At 44.8% G+C, this 16,664-nt stretch overlaps 1 protein-coding gene across 4 annotated transcripts in view; it reads right to left on the reverse strand.

The window, feature by feature from the left end:
• The window catches only part of MTUS2 (microtubule associated scaffold protein 2), an 829,118-nt gene that overhangs the window by 93,447 nt on the left and 719,007 nt on the right, over positions 1-16,664 (reverse strand). Inside the window, exon 1 of one of the 4 annotated variants that reach the window (XM_066258935.1) lies at positions 12,825-13,115. The exons of the other annotated variants lie outside the window; for them this stretch is intronic. Coding sequence (XP_066115032.1) covers positions 12,825-12,878 — 54 coding nt within the window. The 5' untranslated portion in view covers positions 12,879-13,115. Of the gene's footprint in view, positions 1-12,824; positions 13,116-16,664 lie in introns of those variants that run through there. 4 annotated transcript variants of the gene reach the window in all.

Here is a 16,664-nt window from a genome sequence, read left to right on the forward strand (position 1 = left end):
AGTGAGATCCCTGTCAGGCACAGACTCCCGCATGTGCCCTACCAGTATCTACCCGGCACGCCTACCAGGGGGTGATGCTCAGCCCATCCAGGGTGTTGTTCTGCTACAATCAGAGCCATTCTTGTGCCTGAGGTGGAGGCCATGGAACCATCCTCAGTGCCCTGGCCAACTTTGCTATAATGGAGCCTTGGCTGTGGGAGGGGAAGAGAGAGACAGAGAGGAAGGAGAGGGGGAGGGGTGGAGAAGCAGATGGGTGCTTCTCCTGTGTGCCCTGGCCAGAAATCGAACTCAGGACTTCCACAGTCTGGGCCGATGCTCTACCGCTGAGCCAACCGGCCAGAGCGGGAACATATTTTAATGAGACTGACCACCAGAATTACATGTTCGTTATTTACAATATGGCACCTGATGTTCAACTTGCTAGTACAAGTGAAGAAAGTCTGATTTTCTGGAAGAGGGTGGATTTCAGTATGTACCTCACACTAATCTTAATCTAGTGAAAAATACTAACTTGTTTCTACTACCAAGAATGATTTTGACTACTTATATCCTTAGTTTCTAAGTAGAGCCAATGGCTCAAAATATTGTACTCATCAGACCTAAATGGCATCACCAAAGAATTCACTCTCACAGGGAAAGAGGTGTGGAGACCAAGAAGAGGTTTTTGCAGTGAACAACCAGAACTTAACAAAAACAACAAACAAACTTGATTTTCTGACCCAAAGCCCGTATTTCCCTCTGCTCAAGCTAGTAGCCCCGAGGGGGTGTTAACATGCCTGAGGGACTCCCCCCCATCACAGAAAAGCCTCCACACTCCACCACAGGAGTGTGGACCCTTTGAGAAGGCGAAGTCTGAAGGTTCTCAGCAGGAGGAAGATGGCTTTAGCTGGCGGCTGTGCCGACTGCAGAGGAGATGTCATCTATGGAGACTTTGAACTGTGTGGACAAGGCCCACTGGGAGTGAGGATGACAGAGACGCAGAGACCCAACTCTGGGGACCAGGTTCAGTGATGTAGATCTACTTTATTCAGGAAGTAAACTAGCTTATATACATGGGTTCAGCCAATAGAATGTTACAGCAGGGCAAATAGCCAAAAAAAGATTAGAAGGCTGTCTGGTTAGCACCTAGTCATTTCCGTATAGTGGGCAAACTCCCTTCCTGGGTGTGCCCAGGAGGGTTCCGGGAGCTGGAGTATTCTCACAGCATTGCGTCAGCTACAGCTACTAGGTAAATGCTCTGCACTCTACCTACATCTCCCCCTTCTCTTTTAATTAAGGCCAGTTGAACTTGCTTGATGACAGCTTGTTGCTGTTGTAGCTTCTGAATGCTATGCATTATGAAACGGAACCCTAGTAGAACTAAAACAACTATAATACCTATTTTACTATATGCTAATAGCTTAGCTGCATTAAACAATGAAGCAAGCTTCTGTAATGTTTGACTAATTAGGAAATAGAACGGGAGTCTTAAACAGGGGATTCCTCCTAGCGGTCAGGATGTCATTTCCCTCCCATTGTGTTACAGAGACCTTCCAGATGCCATTAAACACAGTTCCATTTTGATTGTAAAAAATGGACGTAGGTCCATGCATGCTCCCTTCCCACAAAAGTCCCAGCATCCAAACACAGAATGGATGGCTTGCCATGGGCTGTGTACTGCATATGGTTGCATTCCTTCTCTCAGCTTCCGATGCCAAACTCTGAGGTTGATGGTCTGCGCATCTGGGCCAGAAGCAATGCAGCAGTCTCTCCAGGGAATTCCTTCTCTTGGGAGTGTTCTTAGATGTTCGTCATACAGGAATGGGCAAAGAGGCAACCCTGGGAAGGCAAGGTTAGCAGGGTGGGCCCAGCTGTTGGTAGGTAGGGGGAGGAGGGCTTGTAGGCCAAGTACTGAGCCTTGGTTGGTAGTACTGTTTTTAGCAAAGTCCCCCATAGTATGATTTTGAAGAAGGACCCACCCCTCCGAGGGGATGGCATTATTAAACTTAAGTAGCATTGGGTCACTGAGGTTACCCCATATAGTGCCGTTCCACTGTTGGTATTCCTGGCCACTATTGTCACAAGGGAGACTAAGGGAGCAGTTAGTGGAACATAGTGCTGGAAACTGTGGGCTATTAACTTCAACAGGCATAATTATGCCAGGGTGGGGAACAGCAGCCCAGACGTGGGGGTCTGCCCGCATCTGGGAGTCAGCAGTCACTATAGCACACACAAGCAAGAACAGAGCACCAGAGCCTAGGGGTCCATCAGGGGTCATTCTCTGGGCCCGCCCTGCCAAAGGCTCCACATCCCCCTAGGTGATGGGGCATACATGCTGGCCGCGAATTCTTCTTCTGCAGCGCTGAGGACCGCCTCCCCTCAGGCATAGTTGGTGTGGAGGAGGCCAGGGCTGTGGCTTTGGACAGGTAAAGACTGAACCACTTAGTGGGTGCCCAAGAAACCCTGTCAAGCAGGTTGGGGGGTTCCTGGGATCCAAATTGGTGGAAAAACACAAGCATAACCTCTCCCTTAAATTAGAAGAAGGTGTGGTCCCCACCACTGTGCCGTGGCTGGGTCCTTCCAGCATCATTTTAGAGAGAGGGGAAGAGGAGAGAGAGATCAAGAGATACAGAAAAATAGACAAGACAGACGGACAAACAAGGGGGGGGAGAAAAAAGACACATGGGGGCGTATAGGCTGGCCCGTGGGTCTGCAGCAGGAACATGTGTTGGAGTTAAAGCTGGGGTAGAAAATGGTGTCTGAGAGGCTGGGGTGGGGCATTGAGCCCAGCAGGGAATGTGGAAGTAGCGACTTCTGCTTCTTTGGGTGGCGGAGCTGATGGCGCCGTTTCTAATGTATCTAGTTTCATTTCTGCATGCTCGGCTGCGAGTCCATCAAACTCGGTGGCTAAACTACTTCCTCCTCAGTGGAGGGGGGCGAATAGGAAGGTGGGGGTTCCCCAGAGAGAGGGGCAGCCTGTAATATTTTTGGCACTGGCGGAGGGTCCCCAGCGGGAGCACTGGTCAGGCAGGCATGTATCGCTAACAGGGCAGGAATGAGGCCGAGAGGAAAGGTTTGTCCTTCATTTACTTCGGCTGAAGGGATGTGCTGGAAAGCTCGGGCCCAAGTATTAGGGTCCCAAAGAGGCTCTCCCAGAGCCAAGGGTTGAAACCTGAGAGGATTTCCCAGTAGGTCATTAACTTTAACTCGCCTACTCTGCAATAGGGCATGCAGGGCTCAAGCCTGCAGGGCTCGAGAGTGAGGGAGAAGGTTTCTCATTGCAGAGGGTCACTCACCCATCCCTTGGATGCCAGTTGGGTCCCTGTTCGAGGTGCCAGTATGTAGACAAGACCCATGGGGGGGTGAGGATGACAGAGACGCAGAGACCCAACTCCGGGGACCAGGTTCAGTGATGTAGATCCACTTTATTCAGGAAGTAAATTAGCTTATATACATGGGTTCAGCCAATAGAATGTTACAGCAGGGCAAATGGCCAAAAAAGATTAGAAGGCTGTCTGGTTAGCACCGAGTAATTTCCGTATAGCGGGTGAGCTCCCTTCCTGGGTGTGCCCAGGAGGGTTCTGGGAGCTGGAGTATTCTCACAGCATTGCATCAACCACAACTGCTAGGTAAATGCTCTGCACTCTACCTACAGAACTGGATCACTTTGGTGAAAAGCTAATTTTGATATCCATGGCCAGGCCTGCCCCACAAGCTTTGTTGTAAGAGTGAGAGAAGAAAGAAGCTGGAAAAGAAAGAAAGGAGACAGGAAAAGAGGAGAAGCGTGAATGGGAAGGAAGCGGGTAGCGTGGAGGCCCTGCACCTTCTGTGGGCAACAGAGGCCACGGGGAGAGACCAAGAAGTGGGAGTGACCCCACCACACCCTCATCCCCACTCTCTGACAGCACAGGCTAGAAACCCAACCACTGCTGAACCACAACCATCAGGTGGCTTACCGAGGAGGGGTCAGCCGCCCAAGGTAAGCAACAAATGCAATGGCTCAAGTGTTAATATTAACATGAACCTTTCCCAAACACTTTCCGCATGCCAAGCACAGTGCCAGCTAAGGCTTTACTTCATGGCTCTTCCAAATTTTGCCAAACAGGTTCTGTGTTTTTATTTGCCTTTATGGAGGACCAAACAGGGGTTGTATGGTTACACAGTCAGTCAGGAAATGGCAAATTCAGGAATCGGAATCCAGAATTCACACTCTTCATCTCTTCATCAAACACTAACACACTGACATTCTTGCCTCCTACCGATGCATATACAGACTTAACATCAAGGTTCAAATTACATTGCTTCTCAGATTGGAGCTGAGCACCATGAGATTTTCTTTCTTTCCTTTTCCTTCCCTCCCTCCCTCCCTCTCTCCCTCCCTCCTCCCCTCCCTCCCTTCTTTCCTTCCTTCTTTCCTTCCAATTAATTTTTTTGGTGACAGAGACAGAGAGAGAGAGAGAACAGATAGGGACAGACAGACAGGAAGGGAGAGAGATGAGAAGCATCAGTTCTTCCTTGTAGCACCTTAGTTGTTCATTGATTGCTTTCTCATATGTGCCTTGACTGGGGAGCTACAGCAGAGTGAGTGGCCCCTTGCTCAAGCCAGTGACCTTGGGTTCAAGCTGGTGAGCTGTGCTCAAACCAGATGAGCCCGTACTCAACCCGGTGACCTTGCGGTTTTGAACCTGGGTCCTCTGAATCCCAGTCCGACATTCTATCCTCTGCGCCACCACCTGGTCAGGTTTTTTCTTTCTCTCTCTCTTTTTTTAAGTGAGAGGGGGGAAGATAGAGAGACAGACTTCTGCAAGCAACCTGACTGGGATCCACCGGGCAACCCCTGTCTGGGGCCAGTGCTTGGACCAACTGAGCTATCCTCAGCACCTGAGACTGAGGCTCAAACCAAAGAAGCCATTAGCTGCAAGAAGGGAAGAGAGAGAGATGGGGGAGAGGGAGGAGAGGAGAAGTCAATGGTTGTTTTTCATGTGTGCCCTGACTGGGGATCAAACCCAGGATATCTGCATCACCATGAGATTTTTATGTCTGATGGGAGAGAGGCAGTGTCAGCTTCTGACCACTATTTCAATGAAAATTTTCCTGGCTGTAGTTATACACCACCCATCACATGCACGGGGCTGTAACTTTGGATAGGGTAGCTATTTAGCCTTCCCTATGGCTTTCCCTAATGCTCTCTGGTGGCCTCTGAGTGAATATATTGCTGAGCTCTGCTTGTGAAAACCAGCCTGTGCAGTTTGGCAACAGACCTTCCTTAAGTGCTTGTTTCTGAAATATCAACTCCTCTAATTCATGAATTCTCTGCATCAATGACATTACCTTTTGTTTTGTGCTGGCCAAACCAGAATGACGGGGCACTGCCTGCTGTGAAATGAATTAACTGCTGTAACTGCAGGAACACTGTTCCTCAGGCGAGAAATGAACATAAAGGGACCTTCACTCTCGACTCCTTGACTTAAAAAGTTATCCTTCATCCATAGGGGTCAACAGAGCTCAACAGCTGCCTTGCTGAACACCTAGGAGTGAGGCTGTCTCAAAGACTCCCTTGGAAAGGACCTCCTGCCACCATTCCCCTTGGCTCCTGCACCTAAGCCAGGTCACGGTGATGACATGCTGGGATGACTGGAATGTGAGCCAGGCCTCCCCTGCTGGGCCAGCATTAGGTCAGCGCTCCCCTCCGAGGGGGATGAGTGGAAAATTCCCAACTGGTGCCAAGCACATGTTTTCACTCCAAAGGGCTAAACATAGAACTCAGGATTAACCACCCAAACCATGCTAGTGATACAGTCCAGAAGTCATTAAGTCTTGAAGGCCATCCCTCTAGTATTACTGATTACTCTGTGACAGGCTTAACTGGCCATGGACCCTCAGAGAACCTTCGCCTAAGCCCCATGCCAACAGTGCTGTCTTCTTAGCTATCTTTCTTATTTGGTCACGTACCTCTGCTCTGCATGCTGAGTTCTCTAGTCTCTCCAGTGTGACACACTGCCGTCACAGAGGAGTCCAAAGTGAGCTGTTCCCATGACACCACAGCTCTCCCTTCCACTCAAAAGAGCCCTGCAAGTCCATTACAAAGAAGCTTGCAGTTCTCAGGCATGGCTTCTGCTGTGGCAGCTCACAACCTCTGCGGTTTTGCTTCGATCTTTCCCAGCTACAGAAGCCTGGTAAAGCCATGAACTGCTAATCATGCCATTAACTTCAAGCAACTGGATGTGTGGCCAAGCCCCAGGCAAACCTGCCATACTCTGTTATCTTAACATACCTGGTCAATTGGAATTATCTGTTCAAGCGGCTGACGCCACCCCTGTGAATTTGGGAGTAACAGGATGTGAAAATGCCTCTCCTTGTCAGCATCAGCTACACAATTCTTGGTGGGCATCCTAAGCCCCTCCTGGAATCAGAAACCAACAGAACAACTGTTTATTATGAAAACTGAATGTTGGGTGAATCTGAAGTACTTTTACCTGAACTAATGAAGAAATGAATTTACACCAAAGAACATATTTACTGAATGTCCACTATTGTGCCCAACGGACATGCCAGGCAGATATCCTGCCTTTAAGGGGGCATAGAGTCTCACAGAGTCAGTGGATGAATGAACAATTATAAAGCAATATGAGATAACCCGCTAGGGCAGGGCTGGCATGATCTCCTGAGACCAGCAGACGAATGAACAGGAGGATATAAAGGCTGTACCCTAGGCAAAGTCCAGAGGTCTGGCGACCAAAAGGGCACCTGGGCTATTTCTGGGAACCTGTCACCCACATCATATGGGCCCTTCTCTTCTTCTCACCAAGTTTTCTACCTCTGGTCTGATTCTCCCTGCAAGAATCCTTAACTGACTACAGGGGTACTGATTACAATTTCATAAAATTCACTGTCATTCTGAGTGTTGGTTTTTTGTTTTTTGTTTTTGAGAGAGAGAGAGAGAAAGGAAGGGGGGGAGACAGAGAGAGAAAAGAGAGAGAGAAATATCAACTTGTAGTTGCTTCACTTTAGTTGTGTATCGATCGCTTCTCCCTTCTGAGTGTTTTTTATCAGCTCTTTCTTTCCCACCTGATAATTTTAAAAGGTGGGCATACATATGCAAGTGTAAATATATAAATATATTTGTAAGCCCAAAGACTCCCAACTAATTTCACCTATATTCTTAGCCTGCCTTGAAATCCATGTAAATCAGGAAAATCCAACCACACAAGCTGGGCCATTTTTTCCAGGCAAAACAAAAGACCCACAATAGGGAGTCAGATAAGAAATCTATAGAATGCTGGTATTTGAGGAAACATCCTAATTCTTTGGGATGGGAAAATTTGAAATTCAAAGGACATGCATACACACAAAATTACAAAGAGGTTAAGAAATTTTCATTCTTACTAGAAACAATATTGCTTTTCATTCCGGGTTTCAGGAGTTTGGGTTGTGGTTTAATTCTACAGGATAGAACTGAGTCATGTCATGTAGGGAAACATTTCCTTTTGTGTTTTGAAACAAAGCAGCCACACGAATGACAACAACAGAACCTCTTATGTCTTTGGTGTTCTTTTCACAGCACCTTTTCACGTGAATGCTGCCTTCACTTCCAGCACCAACATTGTGCAGACGGGCCAGATTCATAACACAACTCTGGGGAGCAGCCCTTTGGGAGGCACACAGACCTCTGTGCTTCACCTCAGTTATCACGGCTTTCAGAGGCGGCACTGACGCCAGGCTTTGACTTCATCAAGGACTATTGTTTCTTTCACATATGATTAGCACAGGCCACTGTACTTCTAAATCTGCCTCTCTATGCTGAAATGAAATTTAATATAGACTGGTCAAAGGGAAGGCTTTATTCATGCTTAACATTCTCAAATACATGTCAATGTCTACTTGGGTGAAAAATGAGCAAAGCTGTATCTTGTTTTATAAATCAGAAATGATTAAATTTACAGGTGCTTCATTCCAGCCTTTGCCCTTGTGCATGCTGAAGAGTGTCAGTTACAAAAAAACTAGCTTATCCGAGAGTCTGTCGTTAAGTAGGAGGTGTCACGCTACACCTGAATTGCTGATGAACAATTACAGAGGACAGAGACTTACGGGGTCCAAAGAAGTAATGCTGGGAAATTGTGGATCTCAGAGTGAGCAAAATAAAGGAAACTTAGTACCATGATTTTAAATCCATTTATGTATCTATCTTCTAATTACTTTCTCAAATTCATTACTGTCAGATCATCCAGACATTCCTGAGAGGGAGAGGGGGGCGCTTTCTCCCAACTCCCACCACTACCAAGACTTGAAAGAAAAGGTATAGAAGACTAACCACTGGCATTATAATCAACAAAGAAAAGGTTAGGGTAGAGTTATACAAATTAACCCAAAGGGGACACGGCAGTAACTAAACCAGCTAGGTGAATTGTAGTGACAGTGGCAAAGCAAAAGGAGCTTAGCAAAAGCAGTCACTAAGGTAATAACGATCATACAGCCTTCTCAATTGCATTAATTTCAGGCTAAAGGGATGATGGGACACGGACACGCCAGGCTCTGAGGCCACTGAATGCCTAAATAATGTGGCTCAGATTCCATTCTTATGAAAGCTTCCTGTGAATCTAGACGTTGACTCTAAAAAGAAATATGTTTCTCAGGCAGATTATCATTCATTTGCTTGGCATTTGGTTCATATTCATTTTCTTGTTTCTTACTGTTTAGAAAGAAGGTGTCATTCTGGCCTATAGATCTACTTTATTTCTCTTACTAAGTCAATGTTCCTTAGAACGATCAGCTCTGGCAGGTTAAGGGTAAGGAGCTTCTGAACACACAGAGTTGCTGGCTTGGTCAAGGACCAGGCTGCAGCCACAGCTTAATGGGCTCTTTGGGATCCATCTGGATGTCCCAAAGTTCTTCCTGGGTCACACCTTTCTTTTTGAAATACCTGTAGAATAAGTCTTTCTACAGATTTCTGCTCTGAGCTGGATGAAAAGTGGCTGTGGAATAAATCTGACTGAAAGTAACCTCCCAGGGTGAGCTGGTCATAAATTTCTAACTGTGCAGTTCGTGGGGAGGGGGAAGTCACTCCCCAGGCCTATAAAAAAGTTATATCTGTGCCTTAGTTCAGCCTTGCCCCTTGCTCTTGTTCATCTATATCGATAGACCTTTGAAATGCCAGAGTAACGCTCTTTTTTAGACCCCTTCAAGGCATAACCACCCTCAAGGGAGCACACCCTCCTGGTAACTATCCTGCACCTGGCTTTCTCCACCTTCAGGCAATCTTTCCTGCATGCCCTCCTTAATTCCAGACACACATGAAAAGCTGCAAAACTGTCCTTCTCTGGAGCATTTGAGACCTTGTCTCCTGACAATGCTCTCAGTTTCATCCTAATAAACTCATAAAATTCTCTACAGGTTTGGATGTTTCTTTTCTTTATTTTTCTTTTTTCTTTCCTTTTTATTCAGTGAGAGGAAGGGAGGCAGAAAGACAAATTCCCACATGCGTTCCAACCAAGATCCATTCAGCAAGCCCACTAGGAGGCGATGCTCTTCCCATCTGGGGCATTGCTCTATTGCTCAGCAACTGAGCTCTTCTTAGTGCCTGAGGCAGAGACCATAGAGCCATCCTCAGTGCCTGGGGCCAACTAGCTCCAGTAGAACCATGGCTGCAGAAGGGGGAGAGAGAGAGAGATTAAGAAAGAGCAAGAGAGAGAAGCAAGAGGGGGAGTGGTGGAGAAGCAGATGGGTCTTCTCCTGTGTGCCAGGAATCAAACCTGGGACATCCACATGCCGGGACGATGTTCTACCACTGAGCCAACCGGCCAGGGCTTGGCTGTTTCTAAACAGCTCAAAATTTCAAGATGGTTCCTTACTTCTTATCAACTCAAGTTTTTAAAAAACCTAGCTCTGGCTTTCTTCCTGAAAAGCACTTCACGCAGGTACTCCTTGCTTAGAATTCCATTCCTTTCCCTCACAGTTCATGAAAACTCCTCCACATTCTTCCTAGTGAAGTTCACGTTCCACTTTTTCCAAGAAACCCTGCTTATGAGTCTAGTATAACCTTCTCTTTTCACTGGATCCCAAAAAACATGTTTAGGTTAGGGTCAGGACCACAGAACCTCAATGGCATGCCATTCCTATACTAATGTTTTACTTACTCTATATATGTTATTATCATCTACTCCACATGTAATCTCTCTGGGAAAGGGAGAAGTATAATGAAACAAGTAAATGGTAAACTCCATCGGGCAAAATGTGCCTTTTAGGAATCCTTCGATAGTCCCCACCATACACAGTCACAGAGTGAACCAGCAATAAATATTGTCAATAAGTAGGTTTCCAAAGTTAAAAACATATGAGCACATTCAGATTTTAAAAATCCTTTGTTCATGTAACATATATTATTTAATTAACACTCTAGGCAAGATTCCCTATTTTCTCCCAATAAATTAATGCTAAGGAAGCATTTTCAGGTTTCTATTTCTTGGCCTCATCTCTGAAACTGATTACTTAAAAATCTTCCATTCCCCCACCACTTTTCAGAACCTCTTTAGCTGCACTATAATCAAATTTTTAAAAAAAAAATTTTTTTATTTCTCCAAATTAGGTTTTTTATTTTGTATTCATATAAAGTTCTAAGGAAATGTTTCTTTTTTTTTTTTTAAGGGGTATTAAGCTGGGCTAAAGTTACCAGAAATAACTTCACCAACAATTTTATCAGACCTCTTTTCAATGTGATGCTGGGATTCTTCAAGTTCACTGACAGACTAAAGGATTTCATTGTGGGACTTAAAGGGGTAGTGATTTCCAGAGTTGGAGATTGGAGTGGAATCCTGTAATACTTCCAGTGTACAATGAACCAATTACCCAACAGGTAACCATTTAATAAACAGATGATTTTTGGCATACTGCCTGTGAAGTTATCCTAAAAAGTGGGCAACTAAATAAAACAATTTTTTTTATTTAACAAAAGAGAGCCCTAAAATTCCTAAATGAGCACCCATTAACACATATCAAAAAAATCTCCATTAGGAATACTATTCTAAAATATAGCAAAGAAAAGTCAAGAAGTGTGGGTGTAAACATAATGAAAAAGTTGATAGATGCAGTGTAAGTTTTTAAGTTTTCATCAGTAAAAAATAATTTGTATTAAGTTGAAGCTTTCAAAGCTAGAACATTTGCAAATTACTTAATTATCACACTGCTAAAGAGATGAAATAACTTTTAATTATCTTCCCTAACCCCCAAACTAAGAAGAATGACACAAGAATAATTCTTTTCTTTTTTAAAGATTTTACTTATTCATTTTGGGGGTAGGGGAGAGAAAAGAGAGGGAGGAGCAGGAAGCATCAACTCCCATTTGTGTCTTGACCAGGCAAGCCCTGGGTTTTGAACTGGCAACCTCAGCATTCCAGGTCAACATTTTATCCACTGTGCCATTACAGGTCAGGAAGGAATAATTATTTTCAAGAATGTTATTTGAAACTAAAAAGGGTAGTCTCATCTTAAAATATATCTTTCTCAAAAAAGGTCTGAATATTATAGTTTCTATTTCTAAAAATTTTGTTTCTATTTCTTCAAATTTCTTTTTGAGGGTTTAGAAATATGAACATAATATACATGTAGCAAACTCTTCCTTTTTATTATAATTACTGTAATAAAGCTTTCTTCAGTGCCTTTTTGTGACTACTCTTTTTGAAAAAGGGTTTGATTATTTCAATGTTGGGTTTGCAAACAACTGAATGCAAATATCTTATATTTCTATTTTCTGTTAAAAGCACATAAATGTGTACATAAATATGTGTTCATACTCATGGTAGCAAAAGCCAAACCCATTGAAACAGTTATTTCTACTGGAACAAAAGTATTAGGTGACTTTTACAACAATAGTTTAATTTTCTTAGTTGGTACATAACCCAACTTTAGGTCACAATTTATAAACATACTGATAACTAAGATCTTCCCAAGTGCCCCCTTATGAGTTTTACATTAAGCCATATACATATTTCCTCTACTTGGTCACATGCTAGACCTTGAGCTGTCTCTCCATAGCTGTGATGTCCACATGGATAAAAAAAAAAAAAGGCGATTTCAACCCCTTGTTAAATCCTATATCATGTGTCTGAAAAATTCCAATGAGTATAAGAATAAAATATATCACAGAGACCAGATTTCTGGCCAACATATTTCCAGTAGTAAAATTAAAAGCACATCCTAATCCATCTGAAAGCTGACAGGCAAATGTCAAAAGAAAAGAACTGCTTTGTTTTGGAGCTGTCATACAAGTCTCGCTTGTACTATTTCGCGGGGTCCCTGGCTGTGAATTTCCTGCCGCTGGACGCTTGCACACTGCCGCGGACTCTGGCTCTTACTTTCCACCTCTGTGCCAGTCACCCCATGTGATGCAAAGGAGCACAGAGAGAATAAACTGCCCTGCTGCTTTCTTCTCTGACCTTAAGAATATAAATGACAAGGCTTGGATGCTGTTTATAAAAAAGAGTGGTAAACTTTCAAAGTTAGTAGTTGGCAGAGGAAAACATGTCTAGCTTGTCTAAATTCCCCACTAGAACATCTTCGGTTTCACAGGTACATTAAAACACAGAGAATATTCCAAGGATTTCTTGGCAGCGTGCAGAGCCCGGCTGTTTCAGAAAAATGCAACAGTTACATCTGAGACTGCAGGAACGGGATTATGTAAGGCTCTGCAGAGGGTGAGCCCAGCACTCTGGAACCAGTAAGGGCAGCCTCCCGCTCACCAACAAAGCGCACACCCAGGCTGGGGGAAAGGGAAAACGGTGGCTCTGGGATCCGGCTTTCTCTCTGCGCTTTCAAAGGAGGAGGGGGAAGGAGAGAGAGGGAAGGCAAGGTACCGTCTTGTGCAGGCACTGAAGGCAGACATAAGGCTTGCAGCAGCAGTGGCCCATCCCGGCAGGTTGGCTGGCACCGGGACCTCCTTCATCCGCGTCAGCGGTAATTCCTAGGGCGAGGTGCGAGGTAATGGCTCCAAGGAAAGGGGCGCGCCGCCGGGAGCTGTCACAACTTCCATGTGGTCCCCTCAGCTACCGCATTTCTCCTAATAACTTAAGGAATCCCAGAGCCAGAGGGGCGGGAGGAGGAGGGGCGCCGAGCGGCGGCGCTGGGATCTTGCTGCGGGGAGGGGAGGGCGGGAGCCGGGAAAGGAGGGGACAGGCGGAGGGAGGGCCACTTGGCAACCGGAATCCTCAGTGAGGCGATCGATAGTCGCCTAACAACTGAGCTTGTGCCAATCACCGTCTCCCCGCGGGGCCAGCCGGCTGCCATTTGGGGTGAGGTGGGGTGTGGCGGGGCGGCCACTCCCGGCCCCGCGGGTGTGCGGTGCGCCGAGCGGACACGCGGGGACAGGACGCAGGGAACACAAAGAAGAGCCAGCGTCCACGGGAACTCCGCGCCGAGGACTGGGAGAGGGCTGGCACCGGCTGTGCTCTGCTCAGACGCCGGCTTAACGTTTTCCTGGGAAGTAAACATTTCTAAACGTGATGTATGCTCTCCTGTAATGCCTCCTCCCAGAGTTGCCACTGGGGACCACCAGTTGCTCATTTGCATGTTTGTGTGCCATGAGCAATTTTTACTTATTTTATGAAATCTTTATATTTGAAATATAATTGTGTAATCGTTTGCCTAAGCAAATACTCACAAACCTTTCAAGCTGCCTAAGTAATTAAATTCAGGGCTGGGGCAGACATTCCCCCTGGGCATATCAACATAAAGGCCTTAGAGCAGTGGTCCCCAACCTTTTTGGGGCATGGACCAGTTTAATGTCAGAAAATATTTTCACAGACCGGCCTTTAGGGTGGGACGGATAAATGTATTGCGTAACTGAGACAAGCGTCAAGAGTGAGTCTTAGACGGATGTAACAGAGGGAATCTGGTCATTTTTTAAAAATAAAACATCGTTCAGACTTAAATATAAATAAAATGGAAATAATGTAAGTTATTTATTCTTTTTCTGTGGACTGTACCAGTCCGCGGCCCCGGTGGTTGGGGATTTGATCTTTCTGGACAATTATAATCTTTCAAACATTTAACAATGAAAACAGGAAGGGGTAGGGAGCAAAGGGCTTCCCCCTACCCCAAAAGAGACATGGCATTTAAAATGTATGTTTGTGTAACCCTGAAAGTAAAAGATGCCAATCTTGACAGATTAACTTTGTATTTCCTGATACTTCGAAGGAGGAATCCTGAACAGTATCACCTGCAAAAACATACAATTACCTTTTCCCCATTACATTTGCCTAACACTATAAGCAGACAGCACTTGTTAAAATTATCTGTTTTCTAATCTGAGATTTTTCAAGAAGATTTTGATGAAGTAGCACAGGCTATTTAGATTTGCACATAGAGAGGGCAAGGATATTTAACGATCAAAGAACTGGGAGCCTGCCCAGGCGGTGGTGCAGTGGATAGAGCTTTAGACTGGGATGTGGAGGACTCAGGTTCGAAACCCTGAGGTTGCCAGCTTGAGTGCGGGCTCACTAGCTTGAGCGCAGGGTCACTCACTGGCTTGAGTATGGGATCAAAGACATGACCTGAAGGTCGCTGGCTTGAGCCCAAAGGTCCTTGGCTTGAAGCCCAAGGTTGCTGGCTTGAGCAAAGGGGTTACTAGCTCTGCTGTAACACCCCCCCCCCCAAGGCATATATGAGAAAGCAATCAATGAACAACTAAAGGAGCAACAATGAAGAATTGATGCTTCTCATCTCTCTCCATTCCTGCCTGTCTGTCCCTATCAGTCCCTCTCTGACTCTTTCTGTCTCTGTCACAAAAAAAAAAAAAAAAGGAAAGAAAGAAAGAAAGAACAGACTGGGATGTTTGCCCTAAACTCGAAGAAATAAACTCAAATCTGTCTTTTAAGCTAACAGGTAAATTAGCGTAGTCCATTAGGAGGGCAACATGGCTCTCCTTGTCAACATTTTAAATGTACATACACTTTGAGCCATTATTTTCACTTTTATCCTACAATAATACAAAAATATGCAAGTTGTAAGTATGAGAATATTCAATTTAGCATCGTTTGTAATCGCATAGAAATGAAAAATACTCTAGATATCCAACACCTTCCCATTACATGGAAAGGTGACACATTGTTGAGAGAGATGATAAACTGTTACAAAACACAAAGCAAAACTATACTCATGTATACATTTATATGTGTATAGAATAAAGCTTTTGGAAAGATAGGGGTAAGGAAGTGAATTCCAACTTTTACCCTCTTGCCAGCATACAGTGTGTCTGTAAAGTCATGGTGCACTTTTGACCGGTCACAGGAAAGCAACAAAAGACAATAGAAATGTGAAATCTGCACCAAATAAAAGGTAAACCCTCCCAGTTTCATACCTATTCAGTGCAGTTTGATGTGGGCTCACATACAGATTTTTTAGGGCTCCTTAGGTAGCTATCCCGTATAGCCTCTACAGACTTGTCACTGACTGATGGCCTAACAGAACGGGATTTCTCCACCAAACTGCCGGTTTCCTTCAACTGCTTATCCTACCGAGTAATGTTATTCCTATGTGGTGGCTTTTCGTTATAAACGCGCCGATATTCAGATATTCACGTTGCACTTTGGTCACGGATTTGAATTTAGCAAGCCACAGAACACACTGAACTTTTCCTCTGTATCATCCACATCTCAACTGGCATGGCCGTGGGCTGCTCCGCTGTATACACGGTGTTACGTCATCATCTGTGCATGCGCACATGCTGCCACATCATCCTACAGAAACAGGGAGGGTTTTGCTTTTATTTAGTACAGATTTCACATTTCTATCATCTTTTGTTGCTTTCCTGTGACCGGTCAAAAGTGCACCATGACTTTACGAACACACTGTATATTATTTTTATTGTTTTAAAACAAAGTGTACCAAGGAGCAGGCAGCAATCATTGCTTCTCACACAGGCTTGTTCTCCTCAGCAATGAGTTTGTGTAGATCTCTTTGGAAAACTGAAGTTCACAGTATCTGGAGCTTGAACCTGGTCTGAGAACTGTTCCTGGGACTTTTGAAACCTTGGGATAAAAATGTTATATTGCAAGTTACGGTGCTTTGGTACACATATATCACAGTGGCATTACTCACAATAGGCAAAAGGTGGGAGCAACTAAAGTGTCCAACAGTGGAAAATGGATAGAGAGAATGTGGTCTTTCCATAGAATGGACTACATTCAGCCAAAAAAAAATGTAAATTTTGGCACATGCTACAACAAGGATGAACCTTGAGGACATTTATGCTGAGTGAAATAAGCCAGTCACAAAAAGACAAATACCGTGAGATTCCACTCATATGAGGTCTTTAGAGTAAACTTACAGAAGCGGAAAGTAGTATGTGGTTGCCAGGGGCTGGGGGGAGGTAGGAACAGAGAGCCATAGTTTAGTGGGGACAATTCCTGTTTTGCAAGATGTAAAGAAGTCTAGGAACTGGTTGCACAAGAATATGAATGTACTGAATGCTACCTGAAAGATTAAAATGATCATTTTTTTGTCATGTGTATTTTATCACAATTAAAAATAAAAAATGTGGTGGCTTGCATTCACTTGGAGGCAGAGAATCCCTAACAACAGACCACATCAAGATACAGCAAAGCCCCCACGGTGGAAGGAGCCAGTGGCAGTGCGGAGGCCCCACAGAAATGTAAACAATGGAGCAGAGCAGTCTTTCTGCACCTTAGAAATAATTT

Source organism: Saccopteryx bilineata, chromosome 2, assembly GCF_036850765.1.
Source record: "Saccopteryx bilineata isolate mSacBil1 chromosome 2, mSacBil1_pri_phased_curated, whole genome shotgun sequence".
In the NCBI taxonomy this organism is placed as follows: Eukaryota; Metazoa; Chordata; class Mammalia; order Chiroptera; family Emballonuridae; genus Saccopteryx; species Saccopteryx bilineata.